Here is an 18,732-nt window from a genome sequence, read left to right on the forward strand (position 1 = left end):
GGTATAGCCTCAGGAAAATGTCCCATGGATACATGCCCATGTTTTAAAGATATCAGTGCAAATCAATTTACAATACCAGCTCACTTACCCAAGATTTTGTATTTTTCCTTTTGAGACATTACGTTCCGAAGCAATGGCACTGAATTTCTGACAATAGATCATAAACTACAGAAGCATCATTCAAAATAAACGAGTTGTTGCCAAGCAGGTAAATTCCATGTGAATGTAGGCAAACGGTCACACAGTTTGAACTTGGGAATTATGTCTTGCAGAAAAAGGCTGTTCCTGTTTCTAGACCCTTCAATATTCTACACTCAGATATTGGAACACGTAAACTACAGCCTATCTTTTTCTGTTACATGTAAACTATATTACAGCAGAAGTATCCCAGCAGAATAGTTATAGATACACCAAATAAGCTATCAGAGACCTTTTGTTCTATTTCTTGACAGCATGTTGCTAACCACTAACTCCATCATGTACTCTATTTAAAAGAGTAACAGCTTCAAAAGGTAAAAAAAACCCACATATATAGATAGAGAAGACAATGGCCTTAAGGCAATACTTTTCCTAGATCTGCATGATATGCATAATCCTTGTCCAGGGCCGGAGTCTGGGTAAAATAACTTATTTCTCAATTTCTCCATCAAACAGAAGACTCTAACTTCAAGAGGTTAACAAAAATGAATAGCTTATACTTTACAAAAATCCACAAATAATCAATCAAGGTAATAACTTATATTTTGAACATGGCTTTCCACATAAGTATAATTTAAAGATTTAAAAAAGAAAAACCCAAACAATTTTTATGTGATTTACTGCAAATCAGACAGCGTCACTTATACAGCAGCAAGGCTGAAAGTGTCCTAGCTTATGTATCATCACTACGAAACCCCCAAATAGTTCATATCACGTTTAGCATATTAAAGTTCTCCAGAGGATTAAATAACAGAAAAGAACAAAATATTGTCAAGACTGCTAAGAAGATACAGATTAAAGACATTTCTTAAAAAACCCTACTCAAAATATAAGACTTCTAAAATCGCATTTGGATAAACAACCATTTTGTCAGAATGACTTGGAGCTATGTTTTACGCAGCTTTTTCTTGAAGCTGCATTTATATTTTTACTAATGAAGAAGTTATCTAGAGACCTTCACCTGGGGTCCACATTTGCCATGGATAGAACTCTTATTTTCATATACAGAATTTTGGCTGTTGCTGGTATTATCATCATAGAATCTTCATGGTTGGGAAGGACCTTTGAGGTCATCGAGTCCAACCATACACACACAAAAAAAACCCCTACAATCTCTGTCACTAGAGCATGCCCTGAAGTGCCACATCTAGACATCTCTTAAATACCTCTAGGGATGGTGACTCAACCACCTCCCTGGGCAGGCTGTTCCAGTGCCTGACCACTCTTTCAGTAAGGTAATTCTTCCTAATATCTAACCTAAACCTCCCCTGCCGCAGCTTCAGACCATTTCCTCTGGTCCTGTCATTATTCACCTGGGAGAAGAGGCCAACCCCCACCTCTCTCCAACCCCCTTTCAGGTAGTTGTAGAGGACAGTGAGGTCTCCCCTCAGCCTCCTCTTCTCCAAGCTAAACATGCCCAGCTCCCTCAGCCTCTCCTCATATGACCTGGTCTCCAGACCCCTCACCAGCCTGGTGGCTCTCCTCTGGACACGCTCCAGCACCTCAATGTCCCTCTTGTACAGAGGGGCCCAGAACTGAACACAGTACTCGAGGTGAGGCCTCACCAGTGCTGAGTACAGAGGCACGATCCCTTCCCTGCTCCTGCTGGCCACACTATTCCTGATACAAGCCAGAATGCTGCTGGCCTTCTCGGCCACCTGGTCACACTGCTGGCTCATGTTAAGCTGGCCATCCACCAGCACCCCCGGGTCCTTTTCTGCCGGGCAGCTTTCCAGCCACTCTTCCCCAAGCCTGTAGCGTTGCTTGGGATTGTTGTGACCGAAATGCAGGACCCGGCACTTGGCCTTATTAAACCTCATACAGTTGGCCTTGGCCCATCAATCCAGCCTGTCCAGGTCCCTCTGTAGAGCCTTCCTACCCTCCAGCAGATCAACACTCCCACCTAGTTTGGTGTCATCTGCAAACTTACTGAGGGTGCACTCAATCCCCTCATCCAGATCATCAATAAAGATATTAAACAGAACTGGCCCCAAAACTGAGTCCTGAGGGACACCACTGGTGACTGGCTGCCAAGAGGATTTCACCCCATTAATCACAACTCTCTGGGCACGGCCATCCAGCCAAATTTTTACCCAGTGAAGAGTACACTTGTCTATGCCATGATTCGCCAGCTTCTCCAGGAGAACGCTGCAGGGGACAGTGTCAAAGGCCTTAACAAAGTCCAGACAGACAACATCCACAGCCTTCCCCGCATCCAGAAGGCAGGTCACATGGTCATAGAAAGAGATCAGGTTGGTTAAGCAGGACCTCCCTTTCCTAAACTCATGCTGGCTGGCCCTGATCCCTTGGCTGCCCTGCCCTTGCCATGAGAGCTCACTCAAGATGATCCTCTCCATGATCTTTCCTGGTACCAAGGTCAGGCTGACAGGCCTGTAGTTCCCCGGATTCTCCTTCCGACCCCTCTCGTAGATGGGCGTCACATTGGCCACCATCCAGTCATCTGGTACCTCCCCTGTTGACCAAGATTATCAAAAATGATGGAGAGAGGCTTGCTGAGCTCTCCCGCCAGCCCCCTGAGTACTCTTGGGTGAATCCCATCCGGCCCCATAGACTTATGTGCGTCTAGGTGCAGAAACAGATCATTGACTACTTCCTCCTGGATTACGGGTGGGTTGTTCCACTCTCCATCCTTATCTTCCAGCTCAGGAGGCTGAACACCCTGGGGATAGCTGGTCTGACTATTGAAGACGGAGGCAAAGAAGGCATTAAGGATCTCAGCCTTCTCCTTGTCCTTGGTTGCAACTTCCCCCCCACGTCCAGTAAGGGATGGAGATTCTCCTTGGCTTTCTTTTTGTTGATGTATTTATAAAAACTTTTTTGTTGTCCTTTACGTTAGTGGCCAAGTTGAGCTCCAGATGGGCTTTTGCCTTCCTAATTTTCTCTCTGTATAAACGAGATCTGTGTACTCCTCCTGAGTTGCCTGTCCCTTCTTCCAAAGGTGGTAAACCCTCCTTTTATTCCTAAGTCACATCAGAAGTTCCTTATTCATCCAGACTGGCTATGTTCCCCGCCCTTTAAACTTGCAACACTGCAAGGACAATATCTGCAGGACATCATCTGCAGGATAAACAACTGCAATGTCCACTTACCAGTAACTGGAATGCTACTTATCTTCTGAACTATCTGGATTGCTCAAAGCTATAGCTACATGTAAGTTCACCCCACTCCACCTTCTTTAAAATGCATTAAGTAGTGTCAAGATAACAAATGTTAAAATATTTCACCACACTTAAACTACATGACAGAGTAAGCCTATTACAATTTTAACTACTTGTTTGATTTCACTGTAGTAATGGAGAACTACTGTCGTCTTCAGGCAGCAGCAGAATAGGATCTGTGACCGCATCAGCAAGAGTCTGGGCATGGAGAAAATTATGCCACCAAATAGAATGTATGCACTAAGCATATTTCAGAGACTTTTTGTTTGTTTGATTTACTTTTCAATTAAGCTGTCAGTGATCTTTAACAGAACCACAGAAATTACATCTGTCAGAAAACTGACAAGGAACAGAAACTGATGCATATTAACAGGACAATACTCAAGTTCATAAAGGGAATAATTTACAGTTGTCACAGAACAGGACTCAGTATAAGATGTGCATTATGAAACCTGTAGATTTTTAAAAAAAAAAAAAAAAAGAAGACAAGCAGCCTAAGCTCTTATTGAACTACCAACTAAAAATGTAGCCAAAGACAGCCAACACTGAAAATAAAGAATATACTTAAGCTTAATATTAAACAAATTCCTAACAATTAACAGAAATAATATTTATTTTGGACAGTATTACCTGTTTTTATCAAATACAGTCATTTGTGCTACAAATGTCTTTTCCCCATCTTCACGATTTGAAGAGTTTCTTTTTCTTCTAGCTGGAAGTTCCTCATTGACATCTGTACGTAAGAAATACAGCATTCAGTTATTATAGAAGCACAAACTAAGAAGACCAAACGGCTTTATGCAATTGTAAAATACAACTGGCTGTTGATTATGTCAGATGTGTCATACAATAGAAAAGAACACAGTATTTAATGAACAGCTTGATGGCAAAGGAAAGAGTACTTAGCTTAACAGTAATCATACTTTAGATATGTTCACATATATTTATAGTTTAGTCGTATTACTCTGTCAGCATAAAGAATTTGGGATTTGAGCTTCCTCCTCTCGTAGCTATAAAATAGTGAGAAAAAGTTTTTCACTCTACATGCACTCTTCAAAGCTGCAACATCTGTGATGTAACACAACACGTCTTGATAAGATTAAGAAAATAGCTTTTAAAATTCTGTTATTAAGGTATTTTCTTTATTGGCTAGTCACTTAGTTTTGGTGAGAGACCGTGATAGCACCTACAGCTGAGTCAGCAGTGACCAGCGTTGCAGGAGGTTTAATGATAGTCACAGCGACCACAGGGCTCTCCTACATTACTCACCCCCCAACAGCGTTGCCTCACCTTTACCATCACACATTAGTAAAAAATGATGTTAAACTTACACAGAAATAGAAGTACAGTTTCTAGCTACCAACTGTATTTTAGCCCTATCTCGAAAAAGGCTGAAAACAAATGAAAGCCAGTTCAGTCACTCATCTATTACTGGCCCTTCTCAGAGTACGACCTACGCTGCAGATCAAGACAACTGTATACGAGCCTACAAGATAAATTTTGTAAAAGCATATTTAAAGACTGAAGTTACCAATGTTTTCATTGGTTTCGCCATTGATCAGTCCATTAAACTCTCTTCTTCCTGGGCGAGTTACTCTGAATAACAATGAGTAAGACTTCACCATATGGCTGTTGCTTGGTTCAAACTCATTGCTGGAAACTGCAAGCGATGGGAAGTTGCCCGGTTTTATTTGGCTGAGGTCTGGGTTTAAAGGCACCTGCTTTTTACCTGTAGGAACCTGTCTTATCGGACAACTGACATCCTGCAGGAAAACAAGAAAGCCTAGGTTTAGGTTTTTAGAAAACAAACTAAAGACATTAAGTGTTAAAACTTGTATCATTTATGAATTGTACTTGTCCTGCCATCTTTTTGAAAATAAGCCTTCTAATAGACACAAATAAAAACAATCTGGAATAACGATCCCAGGTTTTAAATGTAAAACAGATATTTGAAACTGTAAATAAAACTGGCATTTTATAACCATTCCTGGCAGCATCCATCTTTCTCCAAGTGATTAAATTAACACTAACATGAAGCATCCAGAAAACTGTAGAACAGTCATTAATACTAATTTAATTCTGTTTACCTAAAGGAATTACATGGTTTGGTTACATATATATTTGAAGGGCTTCCTACCTTCTCCTGAGAGTGTACCCTCAGCAAGTTTGCTGATGACACAAAGCTGCGGGGGGGTGGCTGACACAGCAGAAGGCTGTGTCACCATACAGGAAGACCGGGACAGGCTGGAGAGCTGGGCAGAGAGAAATTCAACAAGGGCAAGTGTAGGGTGCTGCACCTGGGGAGGAATAACCCCATGCACTGGTACAGGTTGGGAGCTGACCTACTGGAGAGCAGAAAGAGACCTGGGAGTCCTGGTGGACAACAGGATGACCATGAGCCAGCAATGTGCCCTTGCGGCCAAGAAGGCCAGTGGCATCCTGGGGTGCATCAAGAAGAGGGTGGCCAGCAGGTCGAGGGAGGTCATCCTCCCCCTCTACTCTGCATTGATGAGGCCACATCTGGAGTACTGTGTCCAGCTCTGGGCTCCCTGGTTCCAGAAGGACAGGGAACTGCTGAAGAGGGTGCAGCAAAGGGCTGCAAAGATGATCAGGGGACTAGAACATCTCTGTTATAAAGGAAGGCTGACGGACTTTGGTCTCTTCAATCTGGAAAAAAAGACGACTGAGCGGGGATCTTATCAATGCTTATAAATACTGAAAGGGTGGGTGTCAGGAGGATGGGGCCAGTCTTTTTTCAGTGGTGCCCAGTGACAGGACAAGAGGTAACGGGCACAAACTTGAACATAGGAAGTTCCATCTAAACATGAGGAGGAACTTCTTTACCCTGAGGGTGGCAGAGCACTGGCACAGGCTGCCCAGAGAGGTGGCGGAGTCTCTGGAGACATTCAAAACCCGCCTGGACGCATTCCTGCGCAACCTGCTCTAAGTGAACCTGCTCTGGTAGGGGGTTGGACTTGATGATCTCCAGAGGTCCCTTCCAACCCCTACCATTCTGTGATTCTGTGACTCCAATATTACAAGGTGCACTTTGTGCTATCTGGGAGATAAAGAACCACTTACCTAGGATTAATTACATTCATTATCTCTCAAACAGATCACTGAGCACTGTGTAGTAGTGGAAAAACAAGGCAAGACGGCCTAAGCATGAAACTTGCAGCAAAACATTTCCAATAACCATCAGCACCTCCTGCTTTTACCATATTTATCCATGCTACAGCAAGTAAAAAATTGACTAGAAACAATATTAACTCTTACGAACATGTCAAAATAGCTTAACATTCTTAGGGAATATATACAAAGTTCTGACTGCAAATCTTTCCCTTTTTGGTTAAAAATTACTGCATGTATTACTAAGCTTCCCATATTCCCAGAGCTGTGAAAATAATTTGCTAACTGCTGTGAAACAAACATAGCTAAACCAGCAAGCAAATTCAAAGACACTTTGGGGAAAAAAAAAAAAAAAGATGAAAATTGTAATTGTTTATGATTCATAGTAGCTAAAATCTGCAATAATAGAGATGATCAATGTAAAAAACACAGACACAGAAAAAGCAAGGAAAGAGACAAGACTTGGCAGATGACTGGAGAATTCAAAACAATTACAACTTGTTCCTTTTTATTTCTAAACTCTAAAAGGCAGAGACTATTTTATGACTTTGTGATCGCCTGGTTTACTTAAGCCTCTGAACATCACAACAGAATTAATAGTTTAATGATGCGATACAAAAAAATTGAAGTAAAAACAGAGATGGCCAAAATTCACAATGAGTGAATTTCACAATAACTTACAAGCAAGCTAAATTCAATGAACAAAGCAGAATGTTTTTTTAAAACTTCCAGTTATTTCTCGCAAAGCAAAGCGAAATCCATATATCTATACATACTTGCTTCTGAATAATCCCTTACCCAGTTAACAGAAAACAGCTTGAACAGATTAGTTCTTAAATTTAAAGACTAAATTAATCTTAAAAGAAGCATCATTTCATCATTTCAACATTACCCTGTAACATGGCAATGATAAATAGATGTTCCAGAATCAGGTAGACATTTTGCTTTACTATATATTAATACTTTGTCAAATCATTTTTACCTTTCGTTTCTTGTGGCAAACTTTCACAAGCAGTACTTCCAGGGTTACAGAATTTTGTTCATTCTCTGAGTTTTGTGATGGCTTATCTAAACAGAAAAATATTCAAAGTTCTGAAAAAATGAAGATCTATTCAACAGTGTAAATCCACACGTAATTACTTTTTAAACATAGGTACCTCCAGGCACAAAGACCTCTAGTCAAATTGTAAGTTTCAATTCTCCCCAAACTTACTGCAAATTCCCACTTGAGCACATATACTACCTAACTATTCTAATATTAGCAGATTAAAAAGCGTAGTCAATCTCCAATGTTTCAAAGAGTAAGCTTGCTACCTTTGGCATTGCCAAAACCTCTTTACAGCAGAGAAAAAGGATATAGATAGACCTAAGGAACATCAGAATACCCTAATTACAGATGAGTCCAATTATTTCCTATAATTTTTTTTCTTTACAGCTTGCAAACGTAGAATTTGGTTTGCACTGAAACTTAAGATCCAGATGCAGATTCAGATAGGAAAACAAAAGAAAACAAAGAAACCTTAAAGATTATGCAAGGTTACGTACATGCAGAATAGCTGTTAAAGGACTCTTTAAAGAACGTGAAAAAAGTCGCCTTTAGAAAAGAAGACCTGGCTTGACAGCCTCTGCACGATCAGTCTTCTAGAGCCTGGAATCTTCAAGACGGCTACTACTACCAGCAGTATGATCAGCAACGCCAATCGAAAACTGCCTTACAAAATAAATTTCACCATATGGTAGGAGAACCTTTAATCATTTGAATTTATATTAAATCTAGAAACATGCCCTCATATAGAAAAAGAATAGCAAGATAATTTTGATTATATATCTAGTTAAAAAACAGTTCACGGAAGAAATTCTGAAAAACAATTATCAGCAAAAACTGAATGAACTTATTTATGCTCCTTTAAAAATTTTACAAATATCATTATGGGCTTAAGTTAGAAAAGGACAACGGCTTCACATTGGTCCATGTCACAAAGAATCTGACATTCAATGAAATACTTTGTTATGCCCATCAGATATAAAAAGCAAACTTTAGCATAGTAAAGATGACATAACCCATGTCTCTTCACTTGCTTTCCTCCTGACACTATATCTACATTTGATAAGCTTAACACGTTTCAGATGACAGGGAGTGCTGGACACTCATCTAGAGACACTTGCAGTTTTAGTAAACAAATATGGGTTTTTTTTAAAATTTTAAACACGGGACATAATAGAAATCTGCTTAGCAAATACAGAAACTTGGGGCAGGGGGGAACCCAACCAAAACTCCACCACACTCAGTTTCAAGAGTTTCTAACACAATTTCTATCCAGACAAATAACCATATTAATTGTGCCAGTGTCATTAACTTAAATATTTTCTACAGGAAAATTACTTATGTTAGTGATATCCTTTTCCATGGTACAAATGACCGCCAGTCTCTCACTATATGTAGTTCCCTCTTGAAGTGAAAGGTTTTTATAGTTAACAGTAGAGCTGCATAACCCAAACGTTCAAAAACACACAGAAAGTAATCAAATATATTAACATCTTGAAAAATCTACTTGTCTGCATAAGACCACACTGTAATAGAAAAGCAGTAAGAAAAGGAAGGTCTGTCAGCAAAATCTATGGAACAACTATCCTATCCACTAGGCATTTTAAATTCCATATTTGAATTTAAGACACATCAGTATACCCTTTCCTCCACTTTCATTCTATACTTCTCTATTCTTATCACTGGCTGCCCCAAAAGGCCTTCGCTCTTGCGGTTTCCCAGCTTTAATACTGAACGCAACATATAACATGAAGTTACCGAGAGGAGAAACAAGATGAATACTACCCATTGAGACCAGCACTATTTTGAAGTTCCAGAAGCAGAATGTTCCTAATCTACAGATTTTAAGAACTTTCTCAGAGTAATATTACAGTTTAATAAAGAAGTGCTTCTGAAATCTAGACATTTGCAACTTTAACTTTCAAACACCTTACCAAATAGATCTGGTTAAGCACAAGATACTTTGAGGGAACATAACAACTTCCAGAAAAAAGTACAAAACCTCTTACATGAACTGCATTACCTTTTACATCCAAAGACTAAGATGCCATTCAGAATATTTTTAACTGAAAAATTAGAAACACCACTTCATTTTAGTAGATAAACAGCTAGGTTTTTTTCAGGGAAGTAAAAAGACAGTGAATTTACCCATGCCTATATGGCACGAAGCATGTCACTTCTGCTTTCTTTAAAGGAATAGAACCCTTCATTCTGGTTTGGGAAGTCCAATATTCCAATTTTGAGAAGTAAAGCCTTGTGTGCATAAAAGATACCATAGAATGACTGCAAGTCACTAAAACATGATTTCCATTGCTCTTGTAATCGCTGACATGGCCTTTGCCTCATTTTTGGATTCTACTTGATAAAATTTATTCTCACACTTCTATTTTAAATTAAAAAACACTGAATCTTCTAACTATTTGAAGGCTGAGGCTTTTTGTAAAGCTACTTCAAATATCCCAAAGACACATTTCCATAAAATCAGTTTCTTCAGGACTCCTCAAGGTCTATTTCAATTTGAGTGGATGACGACTTGAAGTATTTCTCAATATCACTGTTTTGACTAAAGCCCAGGAAGGCTTATTTGCTTAACATTACAATTACGCTACAACATATTTTAAGTGCTATTGAAAGTACTGTAACTAATGGGACTAAATAAGTTAAAAATTGCCTCCAAACAGCAAGAGATCCAAAATATTCTCACAGATCTATACTAATTTCAAAGGTTATATACAAATTAACAGTACAATTAATAAATTAGCTAACATAACATTTTATGGAAGAACCCATCAGAAATTAAAAATATTCAAATATTCTCCTCAGATCTATACTACTTTAAAAAGTGCTATAGAAATTAACAATGTAATGAATAAATTAGCAAACATACCATTTTTATGGAAGAACCCAGTAAACGTAAGTTGCAAATGAGCAGACAAGCTAAACAGAAGAAAAGAAAGGAGATGTTACAACAAGTAAGTATTTTCTCCTCCCAGCGGCCGCTCCCCTCCATTCCCCGATGTTCAGGACAGGCCAACACAAGAGGCAGAACTACAATGAACAGGTCCATCTTTCTAACCTGCAAACCACCTGGGTACAGCAGTTGCAATTGATGCAAAGTTGTGCACCAGTCTTCACATACTGATTCTCTCTATGTATTCTATGACTTTAAGTAGAGCTTTAAACACTGCAGGAGAGGGGTGTTATCTGAAGACGTGAGATCTGTCTTTCACAAGCAAGCAACACGTTTCCTAGACATTTATCAGCAACAGAGATGAGTTTTGGTGGAAGTTTTCTAGAACTTCTAGACCAGACTAGAACAACTAGAACCTTGAACCATGCACTTAGTCCACCACTAAACCATATCCCTGAGCACCAAGTCTACCCATCTTTTAAACGCCTGCAGGGATGTTGAGTCAATTTACAATGGGGAAGCTACAGCCTTAGAAATCAAGATTATCAGTCACATCAAGTCCATATCATCCATAACATATGCAATCCAAGTAACAATTGCATCTTTTTTGTTTCACAGCACTGCAGCTCAGAGACTATTCTGCTGACTGTAGAACTATGTTACTTCCAATTGTTATATTCAGAATACATCTCAGCTTAAAGCAAGTATTCATAAGCCTACATTAAAATGGATCTCAAAACCATTTAGTATTTCTGAAGTCCACAGTATTGAGCAAAACATCATCTATTACACTAGAACACCACATCCAGTTTTGAGCACCTTCACTGACTTCTCAGGAAGGTACAACCTGACATTCAACACCTATTTTTAAACACAAATGTTCCTGAGAGCCTGAGCTTTCAAAAGACTGATCTATACCAAGTTGAATCATGCATCCATGTTACTTTTACAGACCAATTCTAGACTACAGTACATTTTTCAATAGCTTTGAAAGCACAAAAAATGCACACAAATCAGTATTTTGACTATTTTGTTTCAACGTGATCCTTATCCTTAAAAAGAGAATATTTACCTAGCAAGTATCCACAATATATGGAGCAAAAGATAATTAAGAAAAATAGACCGTAACTCTATAAAACCTCTTAGAAAACAAAATTTATAAATTTGTTTCAGACTAAATTCTATCTAGCACGGTTGCCTCTGAAGCAGGCTAGTTATTTGTAAATACTATGGAAAAAGAACTGCTGGTTAAAAACCAAGCAAACTAACACCACAAAAAAGTCATCTCAACAGGTCTTCGCACATTCCAGCAATTTAGGTTAGTCTTTAAAATATTTGGTTTTGTTTTAAAATTTCCAGAATGCTTTGCATTTCATGATCAATCCGCACAGTAAATAGAAAAGTTTTGCCAAATTACCTACAGCCTTTCTACCAAAAAAAGATCACAAAACCAACCTGCAGGACTAAAACAGATCCCTGACTGAATCGTATAGATTAAAACAAAATTATTCTGGAAGTCTTACAAGAGATTGGTTAATTACTGCAGGAGGGTGGACTAGATGACCTTTAAAGGTCCCTTCCAACCCAACACATTCTATGATTCTATGATTTCCATCATGTATACTTTCACAAAAAGCTTAGGTGTGTAATTCATACATAAAGAATATAACTTAAAGTTACGGTCATCATCTATCACACTCAAATATCACAAACACATTGTATGCTCTATCACTTCTCAGTGAATAGTTTTTTTTATACCATTTTATTCCAGCACTAGGAAACTTGTCAAGAAACAACAGACCAGGCTTATTTGCTTTGCCTTCTTTCTGCCATGATTGCAGACAGGCTAGGATGAAAATGAACTGAAACGCACCAGTTCCAAGTTTCACATTTCTGCTGAACTCTGACTTTTGACAAATACAATATGGCAAGTTCAGCAAGCATTCAGTATTCTTCTCTGAAGCACAGTAAGACCTAATAAAATAGGAGTTTTAGCCAACATTTAAGTGTGCTAAATAATTTAAAGTAAACTCTTGCAGAAACAAAATTAACACGTTGAAACCAACAGGTCCAGCAGTATAAAGATAATTACTATTTCACCATTAGAATTCACAGAGTAAGTCCCCGCCCCCTCCAAGTGACAAGTTCATATGGAACTAAGGCTTGAAATTATCTATTTGTTAAAGAGGGAGCGCTGTTATTCAGACAGAACTATACAAAGGTTCAACATGAACCACAAGAAAAATCTCCAACTAAGCAATATTTCTCACGAAAAAATTACAAGTGGAAATCTAAGTTTTGCAGCCTGTAATGAAAACTTTTTATAACTAGTTACTCAATTACAGCTTGAGATCAGTAAGGTCTTTTAAATACTCTTGAAAGTTTCAGGGTCTTTTGTTTTGGTGGTTTGAGTTTGGGGTTTTTTTGGTTTTGTTTTTTTTTTGGTTTTTTTTTTTTTTTTTTTTTTTTACATAACTATGAACATAAGATTAAGAACAGCAAGTATTCAACCATAAAAACCCCAAACAGTCTAACCTCATGGTATTTTCCCAAATCTGTCTTTTTTTTTTTATTCCAGTACACACAGATTAGTTACTGACACAAGTGACAGTTAAAAAGAAAAAGTTAAGGCAAATACCTAGTTGAGGCTTCTATACACAGTTCAAGAAACAGCACGACAAATATTGAAAGTTTATTCTGACACTGCTCTTCTCCAAGTTTTTAAGTGACCAGCACATATACACACACTTCAAAATTTTGGAAGCAACGTTTCAAACGGTAAGTACCTTGTTTCTAACAATTACTCTTTATCACTTCCATTTTATCAATCAAAAAGACTTTGGATTTAGCACATGCATGTGCTTATTTGTAGACAAATATATCGTAGGACAGTACCTGTGAGATTCTTGTTCTCCCTTCATTTTCTCTACTTTTGATAACATGTCATCTACTTTGAATGTTTTCCTGTGAAGAAAAAGCAGAAAGAACAGTTTCACATAGCCACTATTCCCATAGTACATAACAAGAAAATTTATTCAGTCTAAACTTTAACTTGTTTTTAAAGCTAAAACTGTCTATATACAGTTTTTGCCTTCTATTCAGGAAGCACCCTTCCGATACCTTTTTAGGCCTAGTAGCACACCTGAGTTGTAGGGACAAAAGCACAATACAGCTTCTCAAGCAGTATCAAAATTATACAAAGCATTAAAACCAGCCCTTTCAGAAGTAATCCTACTGGTCCTAATAAGTGCCATTTAACGGCACCATATTCAAATGTTGCAATGAACATATCTAACCACATTTCAGCTCTGGTCAAAGAAAATCTGCGCACTTTAATGACACATATACCTACTAGGAACTTCTGCGTCAGCTCTGCAGCCATTACTATTTTAATCTTGGTCATAATAATGAAAAACACTTAAAACCTTATCTGACAAACAGTTAAAAACCTAATTATAAAACCCCCTTTCTTTCTCCGCAAAGTTACATTGAGCGGACACATACAAAGAACAATGAATTCTGCCCCTGCTTCTAGAGCACACTCACAGGAAATGAGGAGGACGATGACAACCAATGACAACAATGTCATGGAGAATAATCACTTCAAATCATTTCTCTCCGTAATTCTGACATCAGCCTGTTCATGCTCATATGTTCAGCCTGTTCTACCATACATACAATTTAACGTTCATTGCTAAATAAAGTTCACTCATGAACTGACGTTGTTCAGTACTTTCCAGAATAGTTTTTCAGTTTTTCTTTAAAGGAAAATTAATGCTTGGACCTAAATGCCAATAAAATTGCACTAGGCTAGGGTGACAATGCAAGAGCTGTGAGGACACCCTTCCTTTACATTTATACCTTAGAAAAATGAAATAAGAACAACACAAGCTGTTGTCAAATACTGGATTTCTTGCGGAAACAATGACAACATGCTCTGGGGAAGTGGGAAGCATCATCTACAGAAATATCCTGACTGAAGAAACACTGATGTCACACGTTGTCTACATTCAGCATATAATGCATCCCAACGATTTAGTTACAAACCACATGGTGGCTAAATAGCAACGTTGGGCAAGAAACACTACACAAGTACAGGGCTGCCGTCAGATAACAAGGACAAAAATAATTATGGTTTGTGTAATAAACAACCACTGATTCAAAGCTCTACTCAGCCTAAGGTTCACACAGATGACAGATTCAAGAACTGACTCACCTACACTAAAATGTGGGATTATTAAAATGAACATTGCAATGCTCAGCTTTAAAGCAAGAGATGTTAAAAACAGAGAAATTTGTTGAAAGTTTCAGATTCTTAGGTAAAAAAGTCTGTGTGTACTTTGCCCAAGCTCATGAAAATCAGGCACTGCTCTGAAGGACAGCAAGCCGTACACTTCTCTTTAGAGGGTTTTCTTCAGGCTAAAGAATTGCTTAGAAGAGCTCTAGAGCAAAGCTATGTCATGATTGGAATACAAGCCAGAAACCACCTAAGAGACAAACGTGTTTCATGAATGGGAGAACGTTTAACTATCTTTCATAAAATACACTATTATCTGACACAGCTTGCATTTAACATTTGTGAGCGTTACTGATCCAGAAAGATAAGTGACACAATCTTTCCTAATCTCAAACACAGGTTAGTTAAAACAAGAAAAAAGTCCTCCTAAAAATCGTTCAAAAAATCTATTAAATCAAAATTGTTGCCTTTGACATTAACTTATAAGAACGTTTTAAAAATTCAGAAATTCCTTCAAACTGAATTACTATCTTATGTTACCATGTTCCCATACATAACAGACAAAATTAAGTTTCTGCAATAACCATCCCTAACACCCAGGATTTAAGACAGCATTTACTTGTGCTACAAGTATGCGCATCTTGCGCATTCCTTTCTCCACCCACTCTTACTCCAGTCAAGCACACTCATAATTAACAAAGTACTAAAAGTCACATCATAGCATGTCATTACTTTGCCAATAAATAAAAAAATTCTTTTATCCAAATACTATACAGGAAGCAACTTCTACTAAGTTAGTAACTTTTTTGCAACACCATAGTTTTGTCTAATAACATAGCGACACCTGAAGACAGACCCACAGGCAGAAAGCTCATTTCAGTTCTCCACCAAGTATCACCTGACCCAAGCATATTATCTCTCCAATGAGAAGCAGCAACTTTCAACACTTTTTTTAGCCCAAGTTGACAAACGCCCATTAACATATTCCCTATCAACGTTTCTCTGTACTCTAAGCATTCTGGTCTTTATAAAGACTTTCTCAGTATTAAACATACGGACCAACATCAATTGATAATTCCTTGGTAAAAATACAGTTTTACTTCCCTACCTCCAAGTGATAAATTTGTCTGGCATTTTTCTCAGACTATCGTAGAGCTAGAGATAAAAGATGTGGAGCCATAATTATTATTGTGATAAGTTCTATATAGTTTGGAGATATCTTCTTTATATTTTACATATGATACTGTTAACTGAAATGGCAATCAAAACAATGATGAGCAATTTAAAAAAGGCAGAATTAAGAAGTCCTATGGGAATAAATAAATAAATATACATGTACAGTCATGGTCCACATAAGCAGGCTAACAATGATGCTGTTCCAAAAGACACTTCTTTGCAAAGGGAACTCTACTAACATTTTTACTATACTGAAGCTAGGTATGTACAGTTTTCCTAACATAAGGCTCAGGAAGATCTTCTACTCTAGTTTGAATATTTTTCCTCTTCTAAAGCCCCCTTTCCACCAGAATAACAAGATCATATACCTTAACTATTTATATTGAATGAAGAATAGCAATTAAGGTCTTGTGCACATTTCAAAGTGTTTACCAGCACAGATCAGCAAACAACTACCCTTAAAACTACACCTTTTGAAGGTTTAACTAGGCTGAAAGAGAAGAACCATGGTACTGACAGAACATGGAAAAGTGGGAGAGGGGGACTCAGGGGAGAATAACGCACCACTTCGCAATTATTTTGGTTTTTTTCCCCCCTCGATTATGCTAGGTCACTTCTGTTGCATTATTGTCTTTTTTATAAAGAAAACAAATTGTTTGTTTTGCTTTATCTTCCTAGAACTAATAACCAGAATGACTTCAATAAGTCAGTATTGTCAGAAAACTAGTGAGTGAAAAGGCTATTAATCTGTTGCTAGAACACTACCTACCTAAAAATCAGAGTTCTAAAACAAAGCGGAGCTCGTAAGTATCAGTATGTTTCAAAGAGAATCTAAGCATCACTTAGATTGATCACAGCGGTCAACACAATGTACGTGCAAAGTACCATTTCTCATTTCCGAGCAACTACAGCAGACATGCAAAGAAACACATTCAGGTAAAAGAAGATACACATTTCAATCAACTATAAGTTAATATAAGTTATAAGCAAGAACTTGCATGTTGCACAATTCTAGTTAAAAAAAAACCAAACAAACAAACCAAAAAACCCACAAAGCACTCTGACCATTATTTCTTAATATTTGCCTCTACCCTATTTTAAAATAGCAAACAATTAACTTCTGTAACTTTTCTAAGAAAAAGTAAGCAGCAACTTGAAGTTTAAAAAAAAAAGAATCTGATCATTACCTGTCTTAAATACCTGAAGTTGTAGGTTATGGATTCAGTTTTAAGAAAAAGTTATATTGCAGCATTAAAGCTAATGGCAAGAACATTAAAGAATATCCAAGAGATCTGAGAATGCCAAATATAGCTTCTTTAAATAAAAACATGCAAATTTTATTGCTCAACAGATCATTCAAATATTACCTTCCTTAGATACAAATATAGCTTAAATTAGAACTGTCTGCATAATCAGATTTTATTGCTATTCCTTAAGCATTCATGATTAAGTATTTCAGTCCCACAGCAACTGTTTCAAAGCAGTAAGAACTTTAGTGTTAAAATATTTTAAAATAAGTGTCCAGGCTACACAAAAATCCAAAGTGTAACAAATGACTTTCAACTACTTCCCCCTCACTGAAAGGACTCTGCAATTCTGCTGCTAAATAATGTACACTGCACTTTTCACTCTGCAGCATTTATGTATGTTGAAGTCTACTGACATGCAGCTGTAGCAGCTCACATGATGGGAATGACTATTTTGCAAAGTCAAAACTGAAGCCCATTTCTCAGATGTAGCCAGTTCAAAGGAACCTTTTTAAAGTGTCTCCTGGACTTTTTGCAAAATGCTATAAACTGACCTCCTTAATTTTTCAGCTTTTTGATTAATTACAGAAATAATTACTAGATCCTTCTAAGAATAATTAACAAAACACATGTTTTTGTGTTTGTTTGTTTCTTTAAATAAGCAGTTAGGTTACAGTTTAACTAAAATGTTTCATATGATTATGAACAAGCACCATTGATTACAAGAGCTCACATCTTACAGTTTTCTTCGTATTTTAAGAAGTTCTCCCCCAAAACAGAAAACAAACATCAGAGAATTAGTTAGGATTCTGCAGATAGTTATCCACATTGGAGTACTCCCAGTATCAACAGAAGTCACAAGCATAAAGTCACACACACAACGCTGCAGAGTTCTTAGGTCTCAGAAATCAACCACAAAGTGATGTATGCTTTTTTTAAGTTCTTCAAGAAGAAAAGGTGATGTTTTACACATCACACGAAAAAAGAAGGTCATCCTCCACTATTTTTTTGGACTTCTGCTACTTGGTTAACATTTTAGGATTACTTTTCAAAAAACAATTTTACCTTTTCATATTTGTTCGGGAGTTTCTGTGGGACATGTAAGTGAGAGTTCTGTGCAAAAATATTGGCTGCAGGAAAAAAAGAAAACAAACAACAAGGTTATGCTTTAATTAAAATTTCCTACAAATCCAAAGTAAAACAGTGATAAAGACCAGTTACTCACTGCTATTAGATTCCGGGTACGTAGAAATCTGTATATCTGTGTTGGTTCTAAGAAAAAGAAACACGTGTTATCCAACATACCTTATAGCTCCAGACAGACAGCCTTATAATGATAAAAGAGTATCTAATTTAGGATGTTGGGGGTTTTTTTTAGACAATTATCACAGAAGTCATCGTTTAAGTGAAACATCACAATGTCCAGATAATTTCAAATCAACAAGTCAAAGGTTACTCCAACCACTGTATAACACAAAGCAACTTCTTGTTTAAGCTACCATAAATCAGCAGTCACAATTCAACTATGACTGCTCTGCTTTCCACTAACTACGTTTCTTACAGGCTTTCTATCATAAAAGGATAGAAAAAAAATATCTCAACATACTACA

At 37.5% G+C, this 18,732-nt stretch overlaps 1 protein-coding gene across 1 annotated transcript in view; it reads right to left on the reverse strand.

Moving 5' to 3' along the window:
• Positions 1-18,732, reverse strand: part of SUZ12 (SUZ12 polycomb repressive complex 2 subunit) — a 35,440-nt gene that overhangs the window by 13,652 nt on the left and 3,056 nt on the right. The window contains 7 exon segments of the mRNA XM_074607169.1: positions 4,008-4,110; positions 4,909-5,140; positions 7,489-7,574; positions 10,439-10,488; positions 13,358-13,426; positions 18,188-18,252; positions 18,348-18,394. Of these exon segments, the coding sequence (XP_074463270.1) occupies positions 4,008-4,110; positions 4,909-5,140; positions 7,489-7,574; positions 10,439-10,488; positions 13,358-13,426; positions 18,188-18,252; positions 18,348-18,394 (652 nt within the window).

The sequence above is a fragment of the Larus michahellis genome, chromosome 14 (genome assembly GCF_964199755.1).
Source record: "Larus michahellis chromosome 14, bLarMic1.1, whole genome shotgun sequence".
NCBI lineage: Eukaryota > Metazoa > Chordata > Aves > Charadriiformes > Laridae > Larus > Larus michahellis.